This window comes from Lactuca sativa, chromosome 1 (assembly GCF_002870075.4).
Source record: "Lactuca sativa cultivar Salinas chromosome 1, Lsat_Salinas_v11, whole genome shotgun sequence".
Lineage (NCBI taxonomy): Eukaryota > Viridiplantae > Streptophyta > Magnoliopsida > Asterales > Asteraceae > Lactuca > Lactuca sativa.
Window position 1 is genome coordinate 48,930,273 of NC_056623.2, and position 17,674 is coordinate 48,947,946.

At 34.6% G+C, this 17,674-nt stretch overlaps 2 protein-coding genes across 4 annotated transcripts; one reads left to right on the plus strand and one right to left on the minus strand.

Moving 5' to 3' along the window:
* Positions 1-11,289: 11,289 nt before the first annotated feature.
* LOC111912798 (calmodulin-binding transcription activator 3) lies at positions 11,290-15,619 on the plus strand. 2 transcript variants are annotated; one of them, XM_023908520.3, is made up of 11 exons: positions 11,290-11,444; positions 11,545-11,623; positions 12,079-12,198; positions 12,291-12,406; positions 12,480-12,568; positions 12,653-12,698; positions 12,775-13,083; positions 13,147-14,138; positions 14,230-14,773; positions 14,845-15,135; positions 15,226-15,619. In XM_023908520.3, the coding sequence occupies exons 2-11, from the start codon at positions 11,584-11,586 to the stop codon at positions 15,262-15,264; spliced, it is 2,586 nt and encodes an 861-aa protein (XP_023764288.1). In that variant the 5' UTR covers positions 11,290-11,444; positions 11,545-11,583; the 3' UTR covers positions 15,265-15,619. The 2 variants fall into 2 exon arrangements, with proteins under 2 accessions (XP_023764288.1, XP_023764289.1); XM_023908521.3 differs by having other exon boundaries at positions 11,367-11,444; positions 11,726-12,198.
* On the minus strand, positions 15,391-17,301 carry LOC111912799 (uncharacterized). 2 transcript variants are annotated; one of them, XM_042900599.2, is made up of 2 exons: positions 16,402-17,301; positions 15,391-15,559 (listed from the first exon to the last, which is right to left on the minus strand). In XM_042900599.2, exons 1-2 carry the CDS (start codon positions 17,192-17,194, stop codon positions 15,453-15,455), a joined length of 900 nt encoding a protein of 299 aa, XP_042756533.1. In that variant the 5' UTR covers positions 17,195-17,301; the 3' UTR covers positions 15,391-15,452. The 2 variants fall into 2 exon arrangements, with proteins under 2 accessions (XP_042756533.1, XP_023764290.1); XM_023908522.3 differs by having other exon boundaries at positions 15,391-15,565; positions 16,402-17,284.
* Between the last annotated feature and the right edge of the window lie 373 nt (positions 17,302-17,674).

Sequence of the window (17,674 nt, forward strand, 5' to 3'; positions counted from 1 at the left end):
TGTACACTGCTAGTCCGAAACTTTGAAAAATCATAACTTCTTCATACGAAGTCAGATTTGGGTGTTCTTTTTATCGATGTTCTTAGTTTAACATATTCTACGACTTTTGTTTAGATTGCTAAGGCTAAATCTCGCTCTATCGTAAATTCACTATTTACGCTTCCCGGTGTCGTGCCGGTTTTGCCGTAAAACTTCGATGGGTCATAACTTCTTCGTTATAACTCGGATTTCGGCGTTCCTTATATGTACGGAAACCTTGTGACATACTCTACAACTTGGTTAAGATTATTTATTCTAAATAATCTTTTGTCGAAAAGTCATTTTCGACTCCTATTGCCTCTAATTTGATTAGCCCGGATTTGCGGGCGTTACATAATAGCACAATAAAAATATGTTGTTAGGACTTATACATCTATTGAAGTCATTATTAGAGTCTATCAAAGGTTTGGAAGCAATACACCAAAGTACATTACCTAAAACTCTAATAAAACATGTTTTGGGCACCCACTAGGCATTACACGGGCCATGTATATGCCTAGGCATCCACATGGTCCATATACCCTTTTGGATGGGATGGAAATTTTGACTAATACAATTTTCGCCCAAATTGTCTCCATAACTTCCTTAGTACTTCCTTAATGCTATGTAATGGTTGATATGAATTATATATAGTTAAAAATTATGTATATGTTTTGATTTGTATAATTAATCCTTGGTAAATGCTTCACTCTTTAACCATAGGTTCTTAGAAAGTGTTTATATAACACTTGAAGAGAAATAAGGTGCTTAGAAGAAGTTAGGAGAGCAAATATGAGTAAGTACTAAGAATACATGTCCATATCACCATTTTTTATATATGTTTTAACTTATTTTATACTATGGTGATCTTAGTTGCTATGTGACTACTATATGTATGTTGTTGCATCCATGAAACATATTTTGAAAGTATTTTCACATGGGGAAAATATCATATTTGAATAAAAACTTATTTAAGCATCCTATTTTTGTATACCACTTATTCACTTAATTATGGGTTGACTTGATGTTTCTCAACAACTATTACGATTAAATCCTATTGTCGGTATAGGTTACCACTTTCAATTTTGTTTACCGTGCAAGCTAATAATGTTTAATGGATTAAATTTTCAAGCTCATTCCATGGTTTTATGTGGGAATCTAAAAGCACATTCACTATTTTGGTTGAATTTTGAAATGATTATTTCTAATGCTTCTCGTAAAACTTATAAGTCTAAATGATTTTAGAAATATTTTTGGGAGTTTTACTTTGTAATTGAATTAGTGCCATTATCTAATTCCATTATAAAGATTAATTATGAGTTTACTCACTAGGTTTTTCAATTCTAACATTACTATTTTGACATATACTAACAATATCATATTGGAGCTTGGGATAGTGAAGATATCATGGATATTTAAAAGGTCACGTACCTTGTGATGGTTATCCTTGGACTATTGCTTTGATTTATTTGTACATCCTCGTCTACAGGTTTACAAACTTGGAATGTTTTACTTCACTTTTAGGATCTAATTTCCTAAACATCCATTTTAAAATGATTAAACGCTTTCAAAGATAACTTAATTACTTATAGCCCATACAAGATGTGTTTAACGATCATGAGTTTATTGCTAAAGAGATCACAACCAGATAAGGAAATCATGTAAAAGAACTTACAAGGAAAACACTTTATTCATAGGTTGACAACTACAAGATGTGGGGATTATCCAAATCAGCAGTCTGAGTGTTTATCTGATTTTCAGTGGTTTGAGGTGAGTTTCCTCATTAGATCCATGGGCGAAGGCACCAATGCCGGCCCATTGCTTGTTGTGTAAAATGTTAGATGCCTTGTGATAATTATATTAAAGACCATGATCTAACCCCTGACATTTGTTTGAAAGACCAGGATCTGGCCCCTGACAATTATATGAAAGACTTGGATCTGGTCCCTAGCACTTGTATGCAAGACTGGGATTTAGCCCTCGACACTGAACGGAAAAACCATGGTTTGGCCCATGGCAGGAAATGATTATATGACTATGATTTGGCCCATAACATTTATTTTCTTTTATGTATGGTATGTGGTATTTTGGGGAACTGACTAAGCTTTGTGCTTACGGTTTTATGGTTATGGTTTCAGGTACGTCCGGTTCGAATATGACGGGCCTCATATGGATGCGTTGTTTTTGGATGATAAAATAAAACAACAAAGGTGAAAGTCAAGGAATTTGGCAATGTGGTATCATTCAATGCCTTGACAACGTACCACAGCCTATCAAGTTTCTTGTTTATCTTTGGGGTTGGGTTTTATTTCGGCTTTTACACGATCACATGTTGTGGCTTCTTTAAAGCAATTATGACCCTTGCTAGAAGAAATGTATCTCTCATCATCCTCGGTTGCATGCTTTTACTTGTTTTTGACAACCTACCAAACATTATTTTCCTTTTAGGACGGATGGTTTTGTAAAATTTGTTTTCCCCATGCTACTATCATGTACAAGCTTAGTATTCTTTGACAGTTAAACTATAAAAATGACAAACTACAACAACTAGTGTCATACATGTTCGGTGGACAGGTTGACAAATATATAAACAATATATTGATTTATCTTATTTTTATAGCATATTTCTTTCATTCGTTCCTATATTAGCAATGTACATGACAAATCTACCCAATTATATTACATATGAATGAATAAAGAATAACAATAAAATAAAAGATAATCTATGTGCATTGTATCTTCAAAAAGGTCAAAAGAAAAAAAATATATACATTGCAATAAGAATGGAGGATACTTCTTTCAAACTTCTTGTCAAGATTTTTCACACTTAACCCACAACACATATAAGAAAACATTTAATCAAGCAATTAACTAACCCTACACAATGAACTTTGATTTATTTGCAATCTAATTCTTCAGGCTTAACAAAGAAAATAAATAATGTATGATAAACAGATTTAAATATATAAACAAAACATTACATGAGATTTGATGTTGTCATATTTGGGGGAATTTAGTATCATCGAAACCACAAGATTGTGTCAGTCATATGAATGTTAATCAAGAAAAAAGGGGTTGATTCGTCAATTCCTGAAAGAAATAACAGAAATCGGAGTTTAAATTATGGTTTTGCTCATCAAAATTGGAGCATAACATAATCAATTATAAGAAGTGATATTGGCAAAAATCATTGTTGGATACAGAAAAGATACAATCTTAAGGACTTTGTATATAAAATGACCATTTTACCATCAGAACACTTTTACTTATTTTTAGGACCAATGTCCAAAAACTAATCTCTTTTTCCTTTTGATCCATATTTCATTGTTTCATAATGATTTTAGTACCCGAGTCAAACACGGTTATTAGAAGGACCCGAAAAGCATATAAAATGACCATTTTGCCCGCATAACACTTTTAGTTCTCCAAATGTTCACACCAAAAAGGAAACAAAATGGAGTCTTACCAGATGTTCGAGGTGTCAGAAGAACATAAGCTTTTGCATGGGTTGGAGGAATGTCAGCCTTGTTAAACTTAACAGCAAATTGAGGCTTAGCTTTAAGCCCCTCATTCTTAATTAACCTTATGTATTTCAACAAAGTTTCTTCAGGAAGTTCAAGTGAATCCATATTTAGCTCAACTATATCAAGTCCTAGCTGCTTGCATTCCTATTATCGTCACACAATACAATTTATTAGGGTGGAATTGGAGGTCAAGAATAAGTTAAATGTGATTTAACCTTTTGTGACCCTAATTACCTCTATATACAATTTTAAATAAGATGAACCTTTTTACAACAAATATTCGGCCCAAACTTTAAACTTCCAGAGCCTCCTGTAAACTTCAAACCATCAACAAACTGCCCTACAAACTCCAACATATCCTGGCCCAACCACACATTAAAGTACAATTTAGAAACTCAGCAACCCATTATTAGCAAAATGTGCAATCAAGAATTGTATACCCCTCTTTCAGTTGATATGAAATACAAAGTATCTAGGATAAAAAAAACATCAAATCATGAAGAAGAAGGTGCAATAAATAGGGATAAGTTTACATACCTTTAGAAATCACAAAAATTACTAATTTTTGACCAGAATCTAGCTCAAACCATCATCTGGCTTCATAAAACTTGTTTACAAAAAACATTACTGGTTCCCATGATTCACCATTGGGGTTATCCTTTTCGATAACACCTTCAATGATTCATCTTTGGCATTCTCCTTCTCACTAAAACCTTAAAATTATGCTCCAAGAATAGAATTCAGATGTAAAAAAAAGGCTATAATTTTTCTAACACAAGAAGAATTGAAGCGAACCGATGAATGAATTTACTTTGGTGGGTGTTCTTCAAAGGTAAGTTCATTCTGAAAGATAGATTTGAAACATAATCTTATAAAGGCGTATTTCAGTTATATACACGAGCCTGAATGAAATGTTGCAAGCAATTGATGAAAGGACTGAAAACTAAATGCAATAAACCCTAAGTGCTAAATCACAAATTAATTTGAGAGGAAGATAGACATATGTTGAAATATATATTCTATACTCAAACATAAACATTAATTGTTGAAAGGTATATTGTGTTTAGTTGTTATTATCCGAAGGGTTGTTTGTGAAAGTTTTATGCATGAAAGAGTCATTCGGGTTTGTACGCGGATCTTTTATGGGTCATGGTTGCTCCGTTTTTGTTGAGACCCGATGTATTTAAAGTTAATGCTTCTCTCATTGTGGACATATAGCAGATATTACTTCTTAGATATTTTCTCTCTCATTTAGGGTTTCTCAGTTAGGGTTTCATTGTTCTACTGATATATTTTAGATCTTGTTCTTATTTGTACATATGAGAGTGAGTGTTAATGTAGAGAGGTTTCTGGTGTAAGTTGATGTATAATCGAACTGGTTTATAGTGAATAAACTGTTCAAGTTGGGAAGGTCTGGTGTTTTTTACTTTCTTTACATGGTATCAGAGCTTAAGGCTCCTTCGTCTTCTTCGTCGATGTTCATCGGAGGCTCGTCTTCTTCATCGATGTTCATCGGAGGTTCACAACTCAGAACAGTTTCATAAAAGGTTGTTTCTAACCTTTTTTTCCCTTTTTCTTTTGTTGATTCTGGTTGATCGATCGATTTAGTTCTTTTATTGTTTTCGTTCTTTCGATCCTGGTACTGTGAAGTTTTTTTGCATGTTATTGCAGGTGCTTGTGGCTGATTCTTGTACTGTTCGCCTGAATAGTTGAACATCAGTCAAACTATCAACGATTCTTCTCCATTCGATTAATCTGTTTAAGTATGAAATAACTCTCTAGGGGTCGGATTTCATTACTGATAAACCCTACGTTGAAAACGGACAAACAAAGTCGATTTATGTCTTCGGTTCATCTTTAAAGCACTGTGAGGGTTTTCTTGTTCCTTTTTTCTCATTGGGAGATCCTGGTTGTTTTGTATACACCAGTTGTTTGTTTTTCTTGTTTCGATTGTTTTCTGTGGCTCTGTATTGATTGTCTTGGGCCCCGACAAACGTGGTGACCATCTGGACTCTAAGTCAATACACGAGTCTGATTTCTGTCTGTAATTCTTGATTATCTGATTGATTATTTGTTTGTCTTGTTCTTATGGCTGGTCCTACTGATTCTCCTAGTAGTAGTGGAAAGGATGATCAAGTTAATTTTGATGATCCTCTTTTTGTTCATCCTTCAGATAATTCCATTACCACTATTGTTACTATAAAACTAACTGGAAATGAGAATTTTAGACTTTGGAAAAGCTCTATGTCTAGAGCACTTAGGGCCATAAATAAACTTGGGTTTGTAGATGGTTCTTTTTTAGAAAACAAAGGTAGATGAGTCTAAAAGTTCTAAATGGGATAGAGCCAATGTTGTAGTCTGTTCTTGGCTTTTGTCATCCATATCAGATTCCATCTATCAGAGTCAAGCTTATTCAGATGTTGCTGAGGATATTTGGAACAATCTTTTTGAAACCTATAATAAGTCGGATGGATCTGTTGTTTTTAACATTCATCAACAGATTAATTCCTTGAAACAAAATGGTATTTCACTATCAGACTATTTTAATAAACTTGACTCTCTTTGGAAGGAATTTGATGGTCTTACTAGTCTTAATGAGTGTAAATGTGAAGCATCTTTTAAACTTAAGGACCATTCCAATCTTATGAAACTTATGCAGTTCCTTAGTGGTCTAGATGATTCATATAGTCAAGTCAAGAGTCATATTCTTCTTATGGAACCGTTACCTAATGTCAAAACTGCATTTTCTATATTGTCTAGAGAAGAGTCTCTTCAAAGAAATGGTTCTTTGACTTCTCTTCAGTCTTCTAAATCTTAACCTACTGCTTTTAATAGTAGGTTTAATAATAGGTTTAATTCAAACAATTCTAATAGGAATAAAAATCAGGTAGTACAATGCAAGAATTGTGGTATTAAAGGTCATTCAATTGAAAAATGTTATAAAATTATAGGATATCCAAAAGATTTTAAACAGCGAAATGAGTCAAACAGTTAAAAATTTTTTTTGCTAATTATGTTACCACTTCTTCAGGGAGTTCTAATGCTCCTGTCTTATCTGATGTTGTTGGAGACTCTGAGTTTCATCAGCTCACTAAGGAACTGTACATGAAGTTTTTGCAACTAATAAATGATAAACAAGTTAATGAGGAAGCACCTGCGAGTGCTAACATGGCAGGTACTTGCTTGTTTCAAGCATTTAATTCTTCCTTTGATTGTCAAAAGTGGATTGTTGATTCAGGAGCCAATCAACATATGATTGCTTCTGAATCTCTTCTTTATAATATTGTGGATGTGTCTAAGTTGAATCTTCTTGTTAGTCATCCTAATGGCACATCTTCTAAAATTGAGAAAATTGGGAATATGAATATATCTAATTCCTTAACTCTGTTTGATGTTTTTGCTGTCCCAGACTTTAATGTAAACCTTTTGTCTGTTCATAAGGTATGTAAGGATAGTAATTGTAAGGTTGTCTTTAATGAACATAGTTGTACAATTCAGGGTTTACAATCAAAGGAGATGGTGGGGAATGGTAAAGAATCTGGAGGTCTCTATTACATGAATAGTGTGCCTTCAGGTATTAATTCCTTTGGTGTTCATAATTCTTCATCAATTTGTTGTGTTTCTAAACTCACGTGGCATAATAGGCTTGGTCATCCTTCTGATCAAGTCTTAGGATCTCTTAAGCATAAACTTAATTTTGGAAGTGATTCTATTCCTCCTTGTGATGTTTGTCATAGGACTAAACAAACTAGAGAGTCATTTTTTGTTAGTCAACATATCACATCTAGTCTTGGTGAAGTAATTCATCTAGATGTATGGGGCCCTTATAGAGTGACCAGATCAGAAGGATATAGATATTTCTTGACCATTGTGGATGATTATACTAGAGCTACATGGGTCTATTTGCTGAAGTCAAAGGATGAAGTTTTTTCTTATGTTTCTGTGTTTTTTAACAATCTTCTTAATCAATTTGAAGTTAAAGTTAAGACTGTTAGGTCAGATAATGGGACTGAATTTTTAAATCACAAAATGAAACATTTGTTTGAGTCTAAAGGAATCTCTCATCAAACTTCATGTGTTCACACTCCATAACAAAATGGAGTTGTTGAGAGAAAACACAAGCATATTTTAAATGTTGCTAGATCTTTGATTTTTCAATCTGGATTACCTCTAGAATATTGGGGAGATGCTGTCTTAAATTCTGTTTTTTAATCAATAGAACACCTACATCAGTGTTAAATGGAGCTTCTCCTTATGAACTTGTTTATAAATATTCTCCAGTTTTTGATAGGCTTAGAGTGTTTGGATGCTTGTGTTTTGCAACAAAGTTGAATAATTCTGATAAATTTTCTGAAAGAGCTGATAAGTGTATTTTTCTTGGTTATTCACCTGATAAAAAAGGGTATAGAGTTCTTAGTCTTAATTCAAATCTTATTTTTGTTTCCAGGGATGTAAAATTTTATGAATCAGTGTTTCCTTTCAAAATGAAGTCTTCTTATGTGAGTGATAAAATTAGTGTGCCATCATGCTCTAGTGATCGTTTTTCCTATGATGAGTCTTTTTATTCAAGCTCCTTACTTGATAAATCTAGTACTAGTAACTTGAGAGATGTCCATCATTTGGATGGTGCTAGTGCATACCATTTCTTGGATGAGATTAGTCCTCTTAATGTCAGCAACTAGTTTGGTGAGGCACATGTGCCTTCATCTGGTGAGACGTTTCCTAGTTCCTCTACTGTGGCTGAGGAAAGTGGTCAGAGTAATTTAGATCCTTCTGATGGTCATTCTTCTAGGGCTACTAGGTCTAGTAGAGTTGTACATATGCCAGCTAGATTTAGTGATTATGTTGTTGAAGGAATTCATAAGTATGGCATTGAACGATCTGTAAACTATTCTTCTCTTAGCACTGAAAATTATTGTTTTGTTTCAAATCTTAATAAAACAGTTGAACCTAAAAACTATAATGAGGCTGCTTTAGATCCAAATTGGATTAAAGCTATGAATGAGGAAATGGAGGCTCTTTATAGGAATAATACTTGGGAAATTACTGATCTTCCTAAAGGAAGAAAAGCTATAGGTTGTCGTTGGATTTATAAAATAAAATATAAATCTAATGGAGAGATTGAAAGATTTAAAGCTAGACTTATAGCAAAAGGTTATAGTCAACGGGAAGGTATAGATTATGAGGAAACTTTTGCTCCAGTAGCTAAAATGGTTTCAGTTAGAATAGTTTTGTCTTTAGCTGTTCACAATTCTTGGTTTTTATATCAACTTGACATTAATAATGCTTTTCTATATGGTGATTTATCTGAAAATGTTTATATGGAACTTCCTGAAGGCTATCACTCTAAAGGTGATACTAGAGTTTGTAAACTTATAAAGTCTCTTTATGGACTTAAACAAGCCCCCAGGAAGTGGAATGAGAAATTGTGCCAAAAACTTTCACTTTTTGGTTTTAAACAAAGCATAAATGACTACTCTTTATTTATTAGAAAACATGAACATACTGTTGTAGTTTTGTTGGTATATGTGGATGATATTGTTATTACTGGAAATTGTAATGCTGAATTAGAAAAGGTCAAAGTTTTCTTGAAGTCACGTTTTTTCATAAAAGATTTAGGAGAGTTAAAATATTTTTTAGGAATTGAAGTTATAAAAGCTGATAAAGGAATTTGCTTAAATCAAAGAAAATATTGTTTGGAATTGTTGAATGAGTTTGGAATGCTTGCGTGTAAACCTGTAAAAACCCCTCTGGAAGCAAACTTAGTTATTAAAAGAGAGTCTGACTTGGATAGTTCTGATTATGTAGTTAATATAACTGAATTTCAGAAATTGATTGGAAAATTAATCTATTTAACTATGACACCTCTAGACATTTCGTATGATGTTCAGATTTTGAGTCAGTATATGCATAAACCATATAAGTCACACTTAAATGTTGCATTCAGACTATTGAGGTATCTGAAAGAAAGTCCAGGAAAGGGTATCCATATTACAAAAAATAGTAGTCTTGATCTTGTTGCTTTTGTTGATGCTGATTGGGCTAAATGCTTGTTTAGTCATAGATCTGTTACTGGTTTTCTGGTATATTTTGGAGGTTGTCTTGTATCCTGGAAGAGCAAGAAACAGAGTATCGTTTCTCGTTCTTCAACTGAGTCTGAGTATAGAGCTCTTGGTTCTGTAGCTTGTGAAGTAATTTGGATTCTGAAATTATTATGTGATTGTGGAATTACAGGTTTAACACATGTGAATGTTTTTTGTGACAATGAGTCTGCTATTAAATTAGCTTTAAATCCTGTATTTCATGAAAAAACTAAACATTTTGAAGTTGATCTCCATTTTATTAGAGAAAAAAAATTGAAAAAGGTGTTTTTAAAATAAATAAGATTGATTCATCAAATCAAAATGCTGATATTTTGACTAAAGCATTAGGTGTTAGTCAGCATGAATATATTTCTAATCGTCTTGGTCTTATTAATGTTTTTAATAAAAGTAATAATTAATGTTTAGTTTTTTTTTTTTTTGGGGGGGGGGGGGGGGGTGTTGAAATATATATTCTATACTCAAACATAAACATTAATTGTTGAAAGGTATGTTGTGTTTAATTGTTATTATCCGAAGGGTTGTTTGTGTAAGTTTTATGCACGAAAGAGTCATTCGGGTTTGTACGCGGATCTTTTATGGGTCATGGTTGCTCGGTTTTTGTTGAGACCCGATGTATTTAAAGTCAATGCTTCTCTCATTGTGGACATATAGCATACATTACTTCTTAGATATTTTCTCTCTCGTTTAGGGTTTCTCAGTTAGGGTTTCATTGTTCTACTGATATATTTTAGATCTTGTGCTTATTTATACATCTGAGAGTGAGTGTTAATGTAGTGAGGTTTCTGGTGTAAGTTGATGTATAATCGAACTGGTTTATAGTGAATAAACTGTTCAAGTTGGGAAGATTTGGTGTTTTTTACTTTCTTTACAACATACCTGAAATTGAATAGGAAACGTAGATGATCATTCCATCTACCAATAGAGCTCTATTTATATGGAGAGAGAGAGAGAGAGAGAGAGAGAGAGAGAGAGAGAGAGAGAGAGAGTTGCAGGAGTTTTAAGGGTTAGGATTTGGACGACGGTTTTTCCACTCACCGTCATCAATAATATTAATAATTTGCATAAAATTTACTGTTAATGTCATATCAAAAAATATAGGCAAAACATATTAGACCCAATCACAATGTATACTTTAAAACTAATAATTGCAATGTTTATGTTAAATTATAAAAAGTTCTATGAAGAAAAAAAAAATAGAAAACAAATTATAAAAGAGTTTGAATGGTCATATTTTCATCTCTCCATCTATATCTCTACGATAACATAGATTAACGTTTCTCTTTCTACCTCTTCTATTTTTTCAATCATCCAACTATGAGAACGATTGTCTTTATATGATAACATAGATCGACTATGAGAACGATGTGGGTACCGAGTGCCCACATCAACCAATGCCGAGATATTACCATTACCCTAATGTTTTTTTAGAATTTTTTTTTTCCTAAAATTGATTAAATAACTAAAGCTAACAAAATAATCAAAGCACTCTATTCGTGGCCGATGCCAAGTGTACTTGTTTTGAGTTGTATAAATGTTCCAGTGAAAACTTTTTGGCCCTTGACACGTCATTCCACGTCTACACAAACCCACGTAGCCAATGCCAAGTCAGGTCATAGATACCAAATCCTCTTTATTCTGGTGTGGACACAACTTTTGACTTCCCTCTCTATCTCTATTATATTTTTCTCTTTATACTTGAAAACCTTCGTCTCTCGAGACTGACACACTTTGGCTCTAGGGTTTTTTTTTCTTCTTCAAGAATCTTTGGTTTCTGTTTTATGAATATTTTTTCATCTGGGTAATTGACTTTTAGGCGAAACATCAAATCTTGTTATTTTTTTATTCTAATCCTCTCTTATTCGATGACCCTTTTCATTTTGTGAATGTTCTTCACTCAGATTACACCAAGAAGACTACCGTTCATGAGAGTTTGATTGATGGCTGACACAAAATGTTACATTCCCAATCAATTGTTAGGTTAGTTCTTTCTCTTTATACATAATCTGTTATATTCAATTCGAAGTGTTGTGGACTCTGTTTCTCTCATATGATCGTCTCGTCGTTGTATTGGCAATTTAGCACATAAACCAGCTCGATTTAAAGAAAACGAAAGAACATGATCGTACAAAAAACCCCAATCAATAATCGGTGCAGATTTCCCCCCTTTTTTGCGCAAAATCGAGGAGCCATGGTGCAACAGTAGGGTACCGTTCTTGGTACACCGGCGTCTTCGCCTGCCGTTCTGCAGTCGTATTCAGAATATCGGAAACGAAATGGTTCCAAATTGAAGAACACGAAAGCGTTGATCAAATTTGAATTTAGCTTTCTTGATTTCTTTAATCTGTTTTCTCGGTGTTGGTTGCATGTGAAATTTTGGATTCAGTATCAGGTTTATATGTTTTTATACACTTGTTTTCATGGAACTGTGGCAGATTTGGATCAAATACAGCAAGAAGCACAGCATCGGTGGTTGCGACCTGCTGAAATTTGTGAAATTCTAACCAACTATCATAAGTTTCAACTGAGACCTAGTCCACCTGTCATGCCACCAGGTATCCACCTTTGCCACTTTAACATATACACATATACATATAGATTACTCATCTTATAACTTCTAAACACTGTCACTCTTATTTCATGATAGCTGGTTCTTTATTTCTCTTTGATCGAAAAGTGATTCGATACTTTCGAAAAGATGGTCATCGTTGGAGGAAGAAGAAAGATGGAAAGATTGTTAAAGAAGCTCATGAAAAATTAAAGGTGTTCATGTTTATATAACTTTTACTAATACTTTGAGTCTTGATATAATACTTGTGTTATTTTCGTTCTATAGGCAGGCAGTGTGGATGTTCTTCACTGTTACTATGCACATGGAGAAGATAATGAGAACTTTCAGAGAAGAAGCTACTGGATGCTTGATAAGTTAGTCTTTTTTTTTTCTGCAACTTTTCAACTTCATTTCTTACTTTATATATATATTCTTACTTGATCTTTATAATGTTTTAGGCAGTATGAGAATATTGTTCTTGTGCACTATAGGGAGGTTAAAGAGGTAAATTTCCAAAACCCTTTGGTAGATGATCGTGTTTATGTGGACTAAAGTGTCATCTTTGATTCATCATACACAGGGATACAAGTCAAGTTTCTCCCGTGGGTTAAATCCAGATTCAAGAACACTGCTTCAAAACTCTCAAAGCAGTGAACAAACACCACATACTTCATATGGTTATGATATGAATTCAGTTGATAAAAACGAACAATCAGTGTCTTCAATATCAAATAACGAGCACTCTTCACAAGATTTTGGGATTGATTCATTTACAACTGATTTGCTATCTTACAAACTAACAGATGCTAGGTTAGATTCTGACACACATTCTCAAGATTTCTTGAACTCTGGGAATGGCTTTTTTTCTGATCATGAAGTTGCATCACAGGTAACTTTTCAGATTGTTTCTTTCTTGAATCTTGGTTGCATTTTAATGGCAGTGTCAATGCAGGTCAATGTAAATACTGAAGTGATAAACTTACAAGATAATGATGCTGGAGGACTGAAAAAGATGGACAGCTTTGGAAGGTGGATGTGTAAAGAATTGGGTGGAGAGTTTGATGATTCCCTGATGGCATCCGATTCCGGGGTTTACTGGAATGCAATTGAAACCGAAACTGGAAACAATAAAACTGAAGTCTCGAGCTTATCACACCATATGCAGTTGAATACAAGCCCTGTGGGTCCCTCTTTAGCCCAAGAACAGCTCTTTACTATAACCGATTTTGCACCAGATTGGGCATATTTAGAAACAGAAACAAAGATTTTAATAACAGGGAATTTCTTGGGTGACAAGAAACGTATGAATGACATAAAATGGTGTTGCATGTTTGGTGAAATCGAAGTGGCAGCTGAACTTTTGACAGAAAATGCCATTAGATGTCAGGTTCCTTTACATGCTGCAGGGCGTATTCCATTTTACATTACCTGTAGCAATCGATTAGCTTGTAGTGAAGTGCGTGAGTTTGAGTATATTGATAAGTCAACAAGATTAACAACAGATCATCATCATCATCGTGATGATGATAAAACTTGGGATGAAGAGGAATTCGGTTTAGTAATTCGTCTTTCGAAATTATTATCTTTGGGGGTTAAATTGAACAAATGGTTAGACTGCAAGGTGGTAGATTGTGAAAAATGTAAGATGAAGGATGTGTTTGATTTGATTTTAAGAAACAAAGAATGGTGTTCAAATAGAATCACAAAGGAGTTGCTAATACAGAATTTGCTGAAAGATAAACTTTATGAGAGATTAGTTTATGAAGTCCATGAAGCATGTGAAGGATTGCGTGTGTTGGATGAAAAAGGACAAGGTGTTATTCATTTGGCCGGAGCTCTTGGTTATGAGTGGGCGGTTGCTCCGATCACCGCCACCGGTGTCAGCCCTAATTTCAGAGATTCACATGGCCGGACCGCCCTCCATTGGGCTTCACTTTATGGCAGGTTTTGACTTTTGATCCATTTTCAAGTCAATGATCAAAAAGAGCATCGTTTTCTTGAATGTTTGTGTTATGAGAAAGTGTGTTTTTTGCAGAGAGGAAACAGTGGTGGCACTGGTGAAATTTGGTGCGTATGCAGGTGCGGTTGATGACCCAACACCTATGAATCCAGGTGGACAAACGGCTGCTGATCTGGCATCAAGTAAAGGGCATAAAGGGATTGCTGGATATTTGGCAGAAACTGATCTCACCACTCATCTTTCAGCATTGTCTGTGAAGGAAAAGGACAAGAATGGTGTCAAAAGTGAAGTGTTAGTGGATGATGATGATGCTACACATTCACATTCTTTAAAAGGGTCACTTGCAGCAGTGAGAAGATCAGCACATGCAGCTGCTTTAATTCAAGATGCTTTCAGAACTCGTTCTTTCAATCAAAGGCAACAACAAGCAACAAAGGCAGAAACTGAAGAACTTGTTGCTATAGCTTCTTCTTCTTCTTTACAGAAGGTCAAGAAAACACGTGATTATGAAGACTATTTGCATCTGAACATTGCAGCATCAAAGATCCAGCAAAAGTACAGGGGGTGGAAAGGAAGGAACGAGTTCTTAAAGATGCGTGAGCGTGTTGTCAAGATTCAGGTAAACTGGTGTTAGTTTTTGATGTATAATTATATATGTTAAATTTATAAATGGTGGTGTTTTACTTTTAGGCGCATTTTCGTGGGCATAAAGTTAGAAAGCATTATAAAAAAGTGGTGTGGTCTGTTGGGATAGTGGAGAAAGCGATACTCAGATGGAGACGAAAGAGCCGTGGGTTGCGAGGATTCCGGCCGGAATTGAGAGCTCCGGAATCGGAATCGGAATCGGAATATGATTTCCTGAGAATAGGTCGGAGACAGAAATATGTTGGGGTGGAAAAGGCGTTGGCTAGGGTGCATTCCATGGCTCGGAATCCTGAAGGCCAGGAACAGTACATGAGGCTTGTGGGGAAGTTTGAAAAGGTAATGACACTGTTACTGTTACTGATACTGATACTCTGCTAATCTGGTGGTGGTGATTGTGATGTTTTTTGTGATGATTGTGTTTGACAGTTGAGCCATGAACATGAAGATAGCAGCAGCAGCAAATGACATTGAGTTGGAGAGTTTGTTTGTAAGTCTAACCCTTAGGGCCTAGGGTGTAGGTAGTCTAATTCTAGTATGCATATATAAATAGAAATATGAATATGAATATATAAAGTGAAATTGACGAATAGGTGAGAGGAAAATGTTTTTAGATTGGATTGGTGTTACAAGTAGAGTACATTGATTGATATTGATTACAAAAAGAAGAATGTAGAAAAAGCAAAAAGAATGGTGGAAAGAGATAGAAGTGACGGAAGCACTGATCCTGTGTGTGCCTCCCCTATACCTCCTTCAACTGTACCTGCAGCTGCAGTTTTTATCGATTAATCCATCCATAATAAATAGAATTAGCCTTGATCTATCTGTTTCTTTAAATCTCCAAATTTTATGACACCACCATGCACTTTTTTAACTTGTGGGTTTAACAAAAAGGATTTCAGAGTAAAGGTCCAAAAGTTTTAAGAGTCCAATATTTTGTAACAACATTTGTGAGTCCAAACTCCAAATGCTCCTAATGTTCTATTAACATATAATTTGTCCATTAAACTTTTTTCAACTTTAACATGTTTTGAAAAAAGCTTTTACTACATAGCAAAATGAATCCGCATTAATATAAGCAATATGGTTAATGTATCATTGTTAAAATTAAAAAATTTCCAAATTGAAATCTAAATCAAATTCCCACAATGCACCAAGCACTATCAAACTCTATCTCATTTTCCATTTAACCATCCTTTAGACGCAATGTTTTTGTTCCTGAGTTTTTTTTTTTTTTTTTTTTAATGAAGGAAAATGGAACGGAAGGAAATGCAGTGTGTTTTTGACTTTTTGAGTTAGAGAGAAATATAATGAAATGAAAGAATTAATCTAAACACTTTTTTTAAAGCTTATCAGATAAACTAAAATTTTTTTTTACAAAGACAAAATGTTTTAAATAACCAACTACTTTATAAAGATACAAATTATATGATGATTAATTATTAAAATCTTTTGAAAAAATTACAGCATCTAGAAATATATTTTTATTTTTTTATTAAAGTAATAATAAATGGGAATAAATCATTTTATAAAAGTGGCTTTTGAGAAAAATATAGTTTGCTAAATTATGATGTGACAACTAAAAAACATATTTTGGAAACTCACCACATTCTCTTGTGGAGTTAACGGCGGCGGAGCAAATGCACAGCGTTCCTTCAGTTTCGACGTCAAACCCACAAGTCCCACCGGATTTCCGGCACCGATCACACCCAGTATCCGGCAAACCATACGACAGCTTCATCCCGTACGACCAATCCAATGGCTTCTCCCCCTTCAACTTATCAGCATCATAGAACGTCGTATAATGCGTGCAATCCAGTATATTCATACTCATAAACTTCACAGTATTGTATGACGTAAAGCAACACGCCGGAGGAGTGTCGTTGGAGAGCATCTGAAAAATCTTGAACGACGTGCAGGAACCATATAGCTCATCACACGAGTGGTCGTCGGAGAAATTGAAACAAAGGGATTTGTAGTGGTTGAGAACCGGAGAGTCGATGGAGCAGTTCATGAGAGCGAAGACGGTGTCCGGAGAAGGAGGAATGAGGGCGGACTGGACGTCGGACAAGACAAAGTCGTGGTGGGGTTGAAGGATGGTGCAGGTGGACATGGAAGGGTCGTAGATGGTGAGAGATTTGGAGGCGTAATCGATGGACTCTACTTTGTAGCTGCCTGAAGGGGTCTCGAAAAAGAGATCCGTGGTGGAGATGGTAGTGTTGGTGGCAAATGTGGTGGAGCAGTTAAGCATATTCCGGTAGAGAGTAGCACCGCAACCGTCATCGACGGCGAAAGGATAGTCTATTTCGATATTGCCGCATGAATTCCGACAAAGGGGGAGAGAGTGACATAAAAAAGGTAAAAGAAAGAGGAGATACACGAGAAACAGTGAAGTCATATTTTGTGTAGGGAGAGAATTGAGAGAATGAAATGTGAATGCTTTCGGTGGAAATAGGAAGAAAAAATGATTTCCGCAAATTGCTCTTTAAAGCTGCTTCTTTCTATTTCCTTTTGACTTTTTGGCCCCCTGTCAGGAGTTGATGATAACTTGATAGGTTGTACGCCCCAGAAAAGAAAAAAGTTCAAATAAATTTGAATGAATGTTCGACCCTATTTTTTCAGAAAAATGGGTTAATTATTAAACCAATTATTATCGATTTGCTTTTTAAAACATTAAAGTTCTAAAGTTATGTGATTAACACTAAATCAATGTAAAAACATGTTTGAACCGGGTGGACCAGAAACCGAGGCCGATAACCATTCAACAACGATCTGTTTTATGTTAATTTTTAAATCGGATCGAACCGGACGGTTTCTTCAAAAACCAATTTGAACTGGTGTGATAGAACAAGTAAAAAACCGTTTGAATCGGTATATT